At 48.4% G+C, this 12,278-nt stretch overlaps 1 protein-coding gene across 1 annotated transcript; it reads left to right on the top strand.

The window, feature by feature from the left end:
* Positions 1–933: 933 nt before the first annotated feature.
* LOC310890886 (uncharacterized protein) lies at positions 934–5,281 on the top strand. The gene is made up of 7 exons (XM_083853202.1): positions 934–1,091; positions 1,980–2,132; positions 2,640–2,812; positions 3,014–3,107; positions 3,726–3,803; positions 4,056–4,165; positions 4,602–5,281. The coding sequence occupies exons 2-7, from the start codon at positions 2,118–2,120 to the stop codon at positions 4,855–4,857; spliced, it is 726 nt and encodes a 241-aa protein (XP_083709328.1). The 5' UTR covers positions 934–1,091; positions 1,980–2,117; the 3' UTR covers positions 4,858–5,281.
* Positions 5,282–12,278: the final 6,997 nt, after the last annotated feature.

Here is a 12,278-nt window from a genome sequence, read left to right as displayed (position 1 = left end):
CCTACGGTGCCAACGTTACTTGCAAAGATATCGCTGGCTACACGGCTGTGGATTATGCTCTCCAGTCAGGACACGTTGGGTGAGTGTTTTGTATGTCGCTGTTAGAGCGGCTGAGTTGTCAGAGTGTCTGTGCTGATTTGTCACCCTCTGCGGTAGCTGCAGAAGTTTTAATGAAATGAAAATTAGAAATCCTGCTTGTGTTACTACACCCAGTTCCACACCACTGAAAAGGAAAGAGGCACTTTTTCTTTCAGTGTTACGTCACTGTTAGAGCGGCTGAGTTGTCAGAGTGTCCGTGCTGATTTGTCACCCTTTGTGATAGATGCACAAAGGCTTAACGATATCTTCAGACCTTTCTTGAAGCTGGGCTCGGTGATGTCTTCTCATAAATCACCTTCCCAAGTCAAGAGAGGATTTGGAAGTAGAGGAGAACTTCCACCCACAAGGCTTTCTTAGAAATCCCGCTTGTGTTGCTAAGCCCAGTTCCGCTCCACTGACCAGGAAAGAGGCACCTTTTCTTTCAGTGGGGATCTTACCAGTGTCCCTTTAGATAAACCCTCAAAGAGATCCCTGGTGGTGTAGCAGGTCCACCATCATGGGGAGACTGACACCGCACACAGACAGTTCTGAACTGGTTCCAAGTCAGTTGCTGTCCTAGGCAAGAGCAAGGATACTAGGCAAGGATGTTTTGGATCTGACTGCCTGTATGTTCTCTCTTTCTGCGTGTAGCCTTTGCAAGAAACTGGTAGAATGCGCAGGCAGTAAAAAGACGGGAGAAGCTTCTGCTGGCGCTGCACAAGACACAACAGTCCCCAGCAGATTCTGCTCTCCGAGGACTGAGCACTTTGCACTGGCCACACTTGCTTTGGATGGAGAAGGTAGGATCCTGAAGTGTGGAAGAGCTGATGAGGACAACTAATGTGGCCTGATGTCAGACCGCTTCCCGTATTTGGGGGCAGGGCTTGACTGGCAGGGAAAAGCAGAGTGCCAGGAATGCTCACACTGTCTCGCTTCGTCCATCCCTTGTAGGTGCCCTGCCAGCTGTAGGAGCAGAGCAGGAGGAAGAGGCTGAATTGCCCTGGGATCGCAAGGTACTTTCTGTGAAGGACCCACTGGGCTCCCATTTGGCTCGCTTACTTTGGGGCAAGTTTACCTCTGGGCTCGCTTACCTCTGTTGCTGCCTCTGCCACTTGTTTGTGACTGGGGCCCTTGAACTACTTGTGCTCCAGCCCAGCTGTTCAGTTTGCGCTGGGTTGGTGAAACTGCTGGGAGAACTGGGTCTCGCTGCAGCTGGCCTTTCAGTTAGAGTTCCAGTCTAGGGAAAGCATGTTCTACATAATGAAGCAGCAAAGATTATTCCTGCTGCTTAAAATCTTCTGAGCTTCTCAAAGGGGCTGGCCGGGAGTGGACTGTTGCTTTTCACCATACTTCACCAGTGCTCCGGTAACCTTTATGTGGCAATTCTTAACGCCAACAACGAAGAGATACCAGAGAATAGCATTGAGGGCTTGCAGCTCTGCTTTCAGTGTGCATTCCTTGGCCGCGAGCATGTTCTCAGAAGCAGCAGGGAGATTCCAGGCCATGCTTAAGCTCTGGCAGAACGAAGTCTGGCTTCTGCTTTACAACTGCTGAAATGCCATTGGAGGCAACAATAGTTCTGCAGATTCCATTCTCCACTGCCCGCCTTTTTGCGTAGGTAGAAAGCCCCTGCCCAGTCTCTCAGGCTATGTTCCAAGAAGAGAAAAAACGTTAAGCCTTCCCTCTGTTTTAAGAAACAGAAACCCTCACAAAGAGCTGCTGATAGTTGAGGCTAAGAAAGATGGAGAGAGGTCCCCAGCTGTGCCTGGTGGTGGTGCACTTCCAATCCTTTGTTTCAGTCAGAAGACTGACCTAGTTGTAGAACCTAATGAGTAAAAGCACAGCTCATATTCCCATGTTCTCACTGACTTTGTCATGCTCACGGAACACCATTTCTTTAGGATCAAGACAGACAGCTGCAGCTTGAGCTTCCTGGTGCTCCTGAAAGTCTGTCCGTGTCAGAAGCCCCACCTGAAGCTACTGAGAGCCAGCTCAGTGACACTGAGAAAGACGTAGAGCGCTTGCGAGAGGAATTGGAGATGGTTAAAGCTAAGGTATGGAAAGGCTGCACTATAGGGATAAATCCAAGGGTGGTTGTCCTTTCTCTTCCCTTCTTCCCCCTCTCTGCTGGTGACCAACACAACGGGCCCTTTGGGGAGCTTTTCACAAGCTGGAGGGACAAAGCAGTGCGTTAGGAGGCACCTTCCAGGGGGTAGGTTTGACCAGAGCAGTTTGCGCTTTCTCAAAACTTGGGTGTGCTCTGAGACACAGAGGGTGCGGCACCACTTGGGTGTGCTCTGACAACGGTTGTAAATTTTTTTTCATGTCTCTGTGTTGGGACCAGCATTGGCAGTGTCTGTGCCAGAGTCGCAGACAAAGCAGGCTGAGTTTTGTGCCAGCGTTCAGGAAATGCTGTAGAAAATCTACAGAGCTATAGGAGAGGGGTTAGTACAAAATGCAGTGAAGTAACATGCATGGGGGTTTGAGAGTGGAAGCAGTCAATTTCCCTCCCTAAAGACTAGGCTGACCACCATGGATTGATTCTTCCTTTGGTTTTGCAGGTGGAGGCATCGGAACAAGCGTGTATTGAGTCTGAGGTCTGGGTAAAATACCTGGAGACTGTACTGGAGGATAAGAAGAGAGAAGCAGCAGCTTCTTCCCAGAAAGTGCAAGGCTTTCTGGAGCCATCCTTTGGAACTGGAGCTCTCCAAAAGCTGGAAGAACGCATGCAAGGGTAGGCAGGGTAGTAAGACAGAGGGGCGAGACGCTGCTTTCTGGGACTGTGTGAACGCGAGGGAATTGCCTCGTCACATCACAGAAAGTTAATACAGGATTTGGAAAGAAGCCTTTGCTTTAGCTTATGTTCTTGCACACTGTTCTTTCCAACTGTGTGCTCTTGTGGAGTTCCCCAATAAGGCCTGTATTTCTCTTTCAGACTCAAAGCTGGAAGTGACAGATTGGAAGCCACAATCCAGCAACAAAGCAGACTGATTGAAGCCCTTCAGAGACACCAGCAAGCCTCTGCCTCAGTAAGTCAGTGATAAACTTCCCTCTTCCCTGTGAGCTCCTGCGCCTAGCTAAGTAGTTCTGTGGGGACAAAGTAAGATGAGATTTTTCTGCCAAGCTTAGGGGAGCCGAGTTCTTGACCAGCTGTGCTGACTGTAAGCTGCTCTGAAAATCCTGCCGGTCTGTTCCCCAGCTTTCTGGTTTTGAGAGTTTTCCCATGATACTACGGCAAGTCCTACAACACCAGGAAGTTCTTAGCACTAGAAAAAATAAGGGTTCACTGGAATGCACTGGTCTAGGTATTTTCTGCTTTAGACCAGTGGTGATATTGAAGATCGCAGGCTGCACTTGAGATATTCCTCCTGCGTGAGAGGTGGTAGTCAAGTTTGCACAATGCTGCACAGCCCCGACCTGACATGCCGCGCTGTCGCTAATAAAGCAGTTCCTCTTGGCGTAAAGGAGGGGCTTTCATCTGTGGCCTCTGTGAAGCAAATGATTCTTCTTGTCTGCCTGGGGAGGAGGGAGGTGAACATGAGCCCTGTACTCTACTGAGACTGGCAGGAGGGGAAGAGCGGCAGAGAGGTGTGAGGCAGGAAAGTTGCACGCAGCATGACTTTTCGCTTCTTTTTGTGCTTCTGTAGGCTCGTAATCACCCGGAGGACTTGGTAACTGCCTTTCAGTCAGCACAGACAACCGCAGACGGGCATCCACACCAGCAGGTATGGGAATGCTTTCTGTGAATGACTATTTTAGTCTTTGAATACCTGCTGGGCAGGTAGTGGGTGAAAAGACCAGGGGAGCCATGGGAAACCCTCCTGCTTTTATGGCAGGGCACATTCAAGGGAAGGGGAAGCCCTGCTACTCCTGCTTCCCCAGTACTGCTACCGAGTTCTGCCTAGGCTATCTGCACATACCACACGTAGATGCTGTCCCTGTGCTGGTTCTACCATGTATCGTTTCTGTTTTGAAAGCATCAGTGTCAGAGAACAGAAGAGAAGCTGGTCGAGTTGAAATGCCCAGTCGAAGCGCGCCTCGAGCAGGAAATGAAAAGCAACAGCGAACTGCGGAGAGAATGTCTCAGGTATGGCTTGTTAGCACTTTAAAGAGAGATCCCATAGAGTAGAAATCAAGCTTCATGGAGGCTGAATGTAAAAATAGGTGAGGGTAACTGTCTGTGAGCAAATTCAGGCCTCACGCTAGGTCTTACAAGGCTCTTCTGTACACGTGCCTATGGTTTTACAGAGCTGCCAAAAGAACTTCAAGTGCAGGTTGCCCTGCAATTCTCCTGGGAGGGCAGGAAGTCCCTTCTCCATTTATTCCTCCGTTCAGGTGCAAGGTGGACCCTCCAAGTGATCTGCGGCACTGGAATGCTGTTTTTTCTCAGTAACTCCTGGTCTGTCAAGCGTGTTAAAGAAGAAGCAAGGCTTCTCTATGCTGTTTATGTCTGAGAATGTGAAACAGGCTGGTAGTTCCTTCACCTCCTACCTCAAGGTTTTCTTGACTAATTTGCTGCACAGGTTAAGGAGGCTTCTGAACGGAGCTCTGCAGAAACTAAGAGAATCTGAGGCCAGAGAAAGAAAGTTCATGATTAATACTGCAAGAGACATGACGAGCAGCTGCTCTGAAGGGGCCAGTGAAGCTGATAAATTAACAGCAAAGGTGAGCTCCGGATTCTGCAGGATTTTGTGGTTTCTTTTTTTGTCTGTTAATGTCCATACCTCTGTTGTTCTTTTCTATGCTCCTTGTATTGTGAGATGTCTGTTCTCTACTTGATGCTCCTTCTGTTGTCATACATAGCAGGTATTGCAGAAGGAGTCAAGTGCCCTTGTGGTGGCTCATTCTTAGTCCAAAGGCTCGTAGCATTCTCGTGGCTTCACTGCCATTAGAAGAGTTCTCTTAAATGACAGGGAATGGCATTGTGTTTAGGCAGTGTAAAATGAAGATTAAGTTTCCGTGTTTTTGTTTGTTTTTATTTTTTGTTTGTGTTTGTTTTGAGGGATTTTTGTTTGTTCGTTTTCTATCTATTTATAAAAGGCAGGAACCTCCCGAGTGTATTTTTAGAAGGTATAGAAAAGGTGTATTTCTGGGGGAGAAGAGTAAGACAGCATCGCAGCTGGCCTTTGGGACTTAATGGGACATCTGCTATATCCTCCGTATCCTTGCAACCAAACATCAGCTTTGACCTAGGGAGAAAATGCGTTCCTCCAGCAGTTCTGTCAAAGTGGCCTCCTGAGGCACTGTTTCCAAAGCTTTCAGAGTAAGGGCAGGAAGAGTATTTGTTGCTCGTGCCTAGTCCGTTCTGCACTGCAGCGCTTCCCCCCACACACAATAGGCATTCTTTCTGGTGTCTGGGTAGAGGTGTGTTTGATGTCCCATGAGCAGAGGAGCATTTTGGGCAAGAGCGTCCCTAGCAAAAGAACCGAGGAAGGATGGAAACTTGGGGAATCCTGTCAGCAAAGATCTTAAAGCTGTTCTTCTCTTGAAAGACGAGCCTGCCTTTACTTTGCTTTTAATACCGAGTCAGAAGGTGACAAAGACCATCTTGACGCCCTACCCCTTTATGCATTGCTCTCCACAGCTCAATGAACTTTCGCAGCAGCTGGAGATGGAGTCTGGAAAACGCAGGCAGCTAGAAGCACAAAATTGCAACCTGCAAGAAGAGCTGTCTGCTCTGCGTGGGTCTCAGGAAAAACTGGAGAAGAGCAATGGCCAGCTGCAAGAAGAGGTGGCATGCATCAAAGCTCTTCTGAAGACTTACAAGGTGGGTCACAGGCAAAAGCAACAGCATGAGACAGAGATAAGAAAGAGCCTGACAAGGAACAAGTGCTCGGACCAGAAGTCGCAGGTGATGTTTGTATTTGGGGTCTTGCCCCTCATTCTTTCTGTGAGGCGTTGTTCTCCACAGGCACAGAAGTCCCTGTGAATTGTGTATGGAGCCTTTGGAAAAGGCTTACAAGCAGAGGACTGTCTTACAGAGACAGAAGTGTCTTAGCACTGACTCTGAAGTAAGAACAGAGTGCTGAGAACTGGTGTCCTCCAGACTAAAATGAATGGTTGACCTGTGGGAGTTTCCGGCTTCTGCCTTCACTGCTGGTGGTAGTGAGGAGGCAAGTGGCCTCCCCTGAGTGAGGCTGGGCCCTTGAAACTGGCTATGCGAAAGGTAAAGGTGAGCTCTGGATTCTGCACGCTTTTGTGATTTCTTTTTTTGTCTATTCATGTCCATACCTCTGTTGTTCTTTTCTATGGTCCTTCTTGTATTGTGAGTTGTCTGTTCTCTCCTTGATGCTCCTTCTGTTGTCATACATAGCAGGTGAACGCAGAGCAGTTGTCATTGTGGGTCAAAATGAACGTGCAGAGCAGTATCTGCAAGGGCACACTGAGGGCAGGCTGCTCTGTGGAGGAAGGACGAGCTGAGAGTCACAGCAAGGATGGCGGGCTCAGTGGCTTCACAGGCCATGGCATAGGTCCACAGCATTTTCCGGGTCTGGCAGGTGGAACTCCACCTGTCTGAAGTTGGCTTTGCCCAAGATCACTTCCAGAGCCCTGTCTTAGGAGTTGAGCCAGTGATGCTTTTGTAACTTACCGCTCACCAGCAGCTGTCTCAACCCGTCTTTCCCTAGCCATGGGCACCCTGAAGTAGAGGTCCAAGAAGTGCTTTTGAGCTGCCGTGGGTGTCTTGTTCAGGTGCATGGAACCCTTGATCTAGATTTCCCCTGGTTACTGAGAGGTGCTGCTAAGGCACACGTGTGCTTTAGAAGGTATTGTAGAAGGAGTCAAGTGCCCTTGTGGTGGCTCATTCTTAGTCCAAAGGCTCGTAGCATTCTCGTGGCTTCACTGCCATTAGAAGAGTTCTCTTAAATGACAGGGAATGGCATTGTGTTTAGGCAGTGTAAAATGAAGATTAAGTTTCCGGGTTTTTGTTTGTTTTTATTTTTTGTTTGTGTTTGTTTTGAGGGATTTTTGTTTGTTAGTTTTCTATCTATTTATAAAAGGCAGGAACCTCCCGAGTGTATTTTTAGAAGGTATAGAAAAGGTGTATTTCTGGGGGAGAAGACTAAGACAGCATCGCAGCTGGCCTTTGGGACTTAATGGGACATCTGCTATATCCTCCGTATCCTTGCAACCAAACATCAGCTTTGACCTAGAGAGAAAATGCGTTCCTCCAGCAGTTCTGTCAAAGTGGCCTCCTGAGGCACTGTTTCCAAAGCTTTCAGAGTAAGGGCAGGAAGAGTATTTGTTGCTCGTGCCTAGTCCGTTCTGCACTGCAGCGCTTCCCCCCACACACAATAGGCATTCTTTCTGGTGTCTGGGTAGAGGTGTGTTTGATGTCCCATGAGCAGAGGAGCATTTTGGGCAAGAGCGTCCCTAGCAAAAGAACCGAGGAAGGATGGAAACTTGGGGAATCCTGTCAGCAAAGATCTTAAAGCTGTTCTTCTCTTAAAAGACGAGCCTGCCTTTACTTTGCTTTTAATACCGAGTCAGAAGGTGACAAAGACCATCTTGACGCCCTACCCCTTTATGCATTGCTCTCCACAGCTCAATGAACTTTCGCAGCAGCTGGAGATGGAGTCTGGAAAACGCAGGCAGCTAGAAGCACAAGATTGCGACCTGCAAGAAGAGCTGTCTGCTCTGCGTGGGTCTCAGGAAAAAATGGAGAAGAGCAATGGCCAGCTGCAAGAAGAGGTGGCATGCATCAAAGCTCTTCTGAAGACTTACAAGGTGGGTCACAGGCAAAAGCAACAGCATGAGACAGAGATAAGAAAGAGCCTGACAAGGAACAAGTGCTCGGACCAGAAGTCGCAGGTGATGTTTGTATTTGGGGTCTTGCCCCTCATTCTTTCTGTGAGGCGTTGTTCTCCACAGGCACAGAAGTCCCTGTGAATTGTGTATGGAGCCTTTGGAAAAGGCTTACAAGCAGAGGACTGTCTTACAGAGACAGAAGTGTCTTAGCACTGACTCTGAAGTAAGAACAGAGTGCTGAGAACTGGTGTCCTCCAGACTAAAATGAATGGTTGACCTGTGGGAGTTTCCGGCTTCTGCCTTCACTGCTGGTGGTAGTGAGGAGGCAAGTGGCCTCCCCTGAGTGAGGCTGGGCCCTTGAAACTGGCTATGCGAAAGGTAAAGGTGAGCTCTGGATTCTGCACGCTTTTGTGATTTCTTTTTTTGTCTATTCATGTCCATACCTCTGTTGTTCTTTTCTATGGTCCTTCTTGTATTGTGAGTTGTCTGTTCTCTCCTTGATGCTCCTTCTGTTGTCATACATAGCAGGTGAACGCAGAGCAGTTGTCATTGTGGGTCAAAATGAACGTGCAGAGCAGTATCTGCAAGGGCACACTGAGGGCAGGCTGCTCTGTGGAGGAAGGACGAGCTGAGAGTCACAGCAAGGATGGCGGGCTCAGTGGCTTCACAGGCCATGGCATAGGTCCACAGCATTTTCCGGGTCTGGCAGGTGGAACTCCACCTGTCTGAAGTTGGCTTTGCCCAAGATCACTTCCAGAGCCCTGTCTTAGGAGTTGAGCCAGTGATGCTTTTGTAACTTACCGCTCACCAGCAGCTGTCTCAACCCGTCTTTCCCTAGCCATGGGCACCCTGAAGTAGAGGTCCAAGAAGTGCTTTTGAGCTGCCGTGGGTGTCTTGTTCAGGTGCATGGAACCCTTGATCTAGATTTCCCCTGGTTACTGAGAGGTGCTGCTAAGGCACACGTGTGCTTTAGAAGGTATTGTAGAAGGAGTCAAGTGCCCTTGTGGTGGCTCATTCTTAGTCCAAAGGCTCGTAGCATTCTCGTGGCTTCACTGCCATTAGAAGAGTTCTCTTAAATGACAGGGAATGGCATTGTGTTTAGGCAGTGTAAAATGAAGATTAAGTTTCCGGGTTTTTGTTTGTTTTTATTTTTTGTTTGTGTTTGTTTTGAGGGATTTTTGTTTGTTCGTTTTCTATCTATTTATAAAAGGCAGGAACCTCCCGAGTGTATTTTTAGAAGGTATAGAAAAGGTGTATTTCTGGGGGAGAAGACTAAGACAGCATCGCAGCTGGCCTTTGGGACTTAATGGGACATCTGCTATATCCTCCGTATCCTTGCAACCAAACATCAGCTTTGACCTAGGGAGAAAATGCGTTCCTCCAGCAGTTCTGTCAAAGTGGCCTCCTGAGGCACTGTTTCCAAAGCTTTCAGAGTAAGGGCAGGAAGAGTATTTGCTGCTCGTGCCTAGTCCGTTCTGCACTGCAGCGCTTCCCCCCACACACAATAGGCATTCTTTCTGGTGTCTGGGTAGAGGTGTGTTTGATGTCCCATGAGCAGAGGAGCAGTTTGGGGAAGAGCGTCCCTAGCAAAAGAACCGAGGAAGGATGGAAACTTGGGGAATCCTGTCAGCAAAGATCTTAAAGCTGTTCTTCTCTTAAAAGACGAGCCTGCCTTTACTTTGCTTTTAATACCGAGTCAGAAGGTGACAAAGACCATCTTGACGCCCTACCCCTTTATGCATTGCTCTCCACAGCTCAATGAACTTTCGCAGCAGCTGGAGATGGAGTCTGGAAAATGCAGGCAGCTAGAAGCACAAAATTGCGACCTGCAAGAAGAGCTGTCTGCTCTGCGTGGGTCTCAGGAAAAAATGGAGAAGAGCAATGGCCAGCTGCAAGAAGAGGTGGCATGCATCAAAGCTCTTCTGAAGACTTACAAGGTGGGTCACAGGCAAAAGCAACAGCATGAGACAGAGATAAGAAAGAGCCTGACAAGGAACAAGTGCTCGGACCAGAAGTCGCAGGTGATGTTTGTATTTGGGGTCTTGCCCCTCATTCTTTCTGTGAGGCGTTGTTCTCCACAGGCACAGAAGTCCCTGTGAATTGTGTATGGAGCCTTTGGAAAAGGCTTACAAGCAGAGGACTGTCTTACAGAGACAGAAGTGTCTTAGCACTGACTCTGAAGTAAGAACAGAGTGCTGAGAACTGGTGTCCTCCAGACTAAAATGAATGGTTGACCTGTGGGAGTTTCCGGCTTCTGCCTTCACTGCTGGTGGTAGTGAGGAGGCAAGTGGCCTCCCCTGAGTGAGGCTGGGCCCTTGAAACTGGCTATGCGAAAGGTAAAGGTGAGCTCTGGATTCTGCACGCTTTTGTGATTTCTTTTTTTGTCTATTCATGTCCATACCTCTGTTGTTCTTTTCTATGGTCCTTCTTGTATTGTGAGTTGTCTGTTCTCTCCTTGATGCTCCTTCTGTTGTCATACATAGCAGGTGAACGCAGAGCAGTTGTCATTGTGGGTCAAAATGAACGTGCAGAGCAGTATCTGCAAGGGCACACTGAGGGCAGGCTGCTCTGTGGAGGAAGGACGAGCTGAGAGTCACAGCAAGGATGGCGGGCTCAGTGGCTTCACAGGCCATGGCATAGGTCCACAGCATTTTCCGGGTCTGGCAGGTGGAACTCCACCTGTCTGAAGTTGGCTTTGCCCAAGATCACTTCCAGAGCCCTGTCTTAGGAGTTGAGCCAGTGATGCTTTTGTAACTTACCGCTCACCAGCAGCTGTCTCAACCCGTCTTTCCCTAGCCATGGGCACCCTGAAGTAGAGGTCCAAGAAGTGCTTTTGAGCTGCCGTGGGTGTCTTGTTCAGGTGCATGGAACCCTTGATCTAGATTTCCCCTGGTTACTGAGAGGTGCTGCTAAGGCACACGTGTGCTTTAGAAGGTATTGTAGAAGGAGTCAAGTGCCCTTGTGGTGGCTCATTCTTAGTCCAAAGGCTCGTAGCATTCTCGTGGCTTCACTGCCATTAGAAGAGTTCTCTTAAATGACAGGGAATGGCATTGTGTTTAGGCAGTGTAAAATGAAGATTAAGTTTCCGGGTTTTTGTTTGTTTTTATTTTTTGTTTGTGTTTGTTTTGAGGGATTTTTGTTTGTTCGTTTTCTATCTATTTATAAAAGGCAGGAACCTCCCGAGTGTATTTTTAGAAGGTATAGAAAAGGTGTATTTCTGGGGGAGAAGAGTAAGACAGCATCGCAGCTGGCCTTTGGGACTTAATGGGACATCTGCTATATCCTCCGTATCCTTGCAACCAAACATCAGCTTTGACCTAGAGAGAAAATGCGTTCCTCCAGCAGTTCTGTCAAAGTGGCCTCCTGAGGCACTGTTTCCAAAGCTTTCAGAGTAAGGGCAGGAAGAGTATTTGTTGCTCGTGCCTAGTCCGTTCTGCACTGCAGCGCTTCCCCCCACACACAATAGGCATTCTTTCTGGTGTCTGGGTAGAGGTGTGTTTGATGTCCCATGAGCAGAGGAGCATTTTGGGCAAGAGCGTCCCTAGCAAAAGAACCGAGGAAGGATGGAAACTTGGGGAATCCTGTCAGCAAAGATCTTAAAGCTGTTCTTCCCTTAAAAGACGAGCCTGCCTTTACTTTGCTTTTAATACCGAGTCAGAAGGTGACAAAGACCATCTTGACGCCCTACCCCTTTATGCATTGCTCTCCACAGCTCAATGAACTTTCGCAGCAGCTGGAGATGGAGTCTGGAAAATGCAGGCAGCTAGAAGCACAAAATTGCGACCTGCAAGAAGAGCTGTCTGCTCTGCGTGGGTCTCAGGAAAAAATGGAGAAGAGCAATGGCCAGCTGCAAGAAGAGGTGGCATGCATCAAAGCTCTTCTGAAGACTTACAAGGTGGGTCACAGGCAAAAGCAACAGCATGAGACAGAGATAAGAAAGAGCCTGACAAGGAACAAGTGCTCGGACCAGAAGTCGCAGGTGATGTTTGTATTTGGGGTCTTGCCCCTCATTCTTTCTGTGAGGCGTTGTTCTCCACAGGCACAGAAGTCCCTGTGAATTGTGTATGGAGCCTTTGGAAAAGGCTTACAAGCAGAGGACTGTCTTACAGAGACAGAAGTGTCTTAGCACTGACTCTGAAGTAAGAACAGAGTGCTGAGAACTGGTGTCCTCCAGACTAAAATGAATGGTTGACCTGTGGGAGTTTCCGGCTTCTGCCTTCACTGCTGGTGGTAGTGAGGAGGCAAGTGGCCTCCCCTGAGTGAGGCTGGGCCCTTGAAACTGGCTATGCGAAAGGTAAAGGTGAGCTCTGGATTCTGCACGCTTTTGTGATTTCTTTTTTTGTCTATTCATGTCCATACCTCTGTTGTTCTTTTCTATGGTCCTTCTTGTATTGTGAGTTGTCTGTTCTCTCCTTGATGCTCCTTCTGTTGTCATACATAGCAGGTGAACGCAG

Source organism: Anser anser, assembly GCF_964211835.1.
Source record: "Anser anser genome assembly, contig: HAP1_SCAFFOLD_232, whole genome shotgun sequence".
NCBI lineage: Eukaryota > Metazoa > Chordata > Aves > Anseriformes > Anatidae > Anser > Anser anser.
This window is presented reverse-complemented; position numbering and strand designations above follow the sequence as displayed.

Excerpts from the sequence above, each read along its gene's own strand:
- LOC310890886 (XM_083853202.1), top strand. Across the intron at positions 3,804-4,055 it reads ACGGGCATCCACACCAGCAG|CATCAGTGTCAGAGAACAGA; the intron begins GTATGGGAATGC and ends CTGTTTTGAAAG. Across the intron at positions 4,166-4,601 it reads CTGCGGAGAGAATGTCTCAG|GTTAAGGAGGCTTCTGAACG; the intron begins GTATGGCTTGTT and ends TTTGCTGCACAG.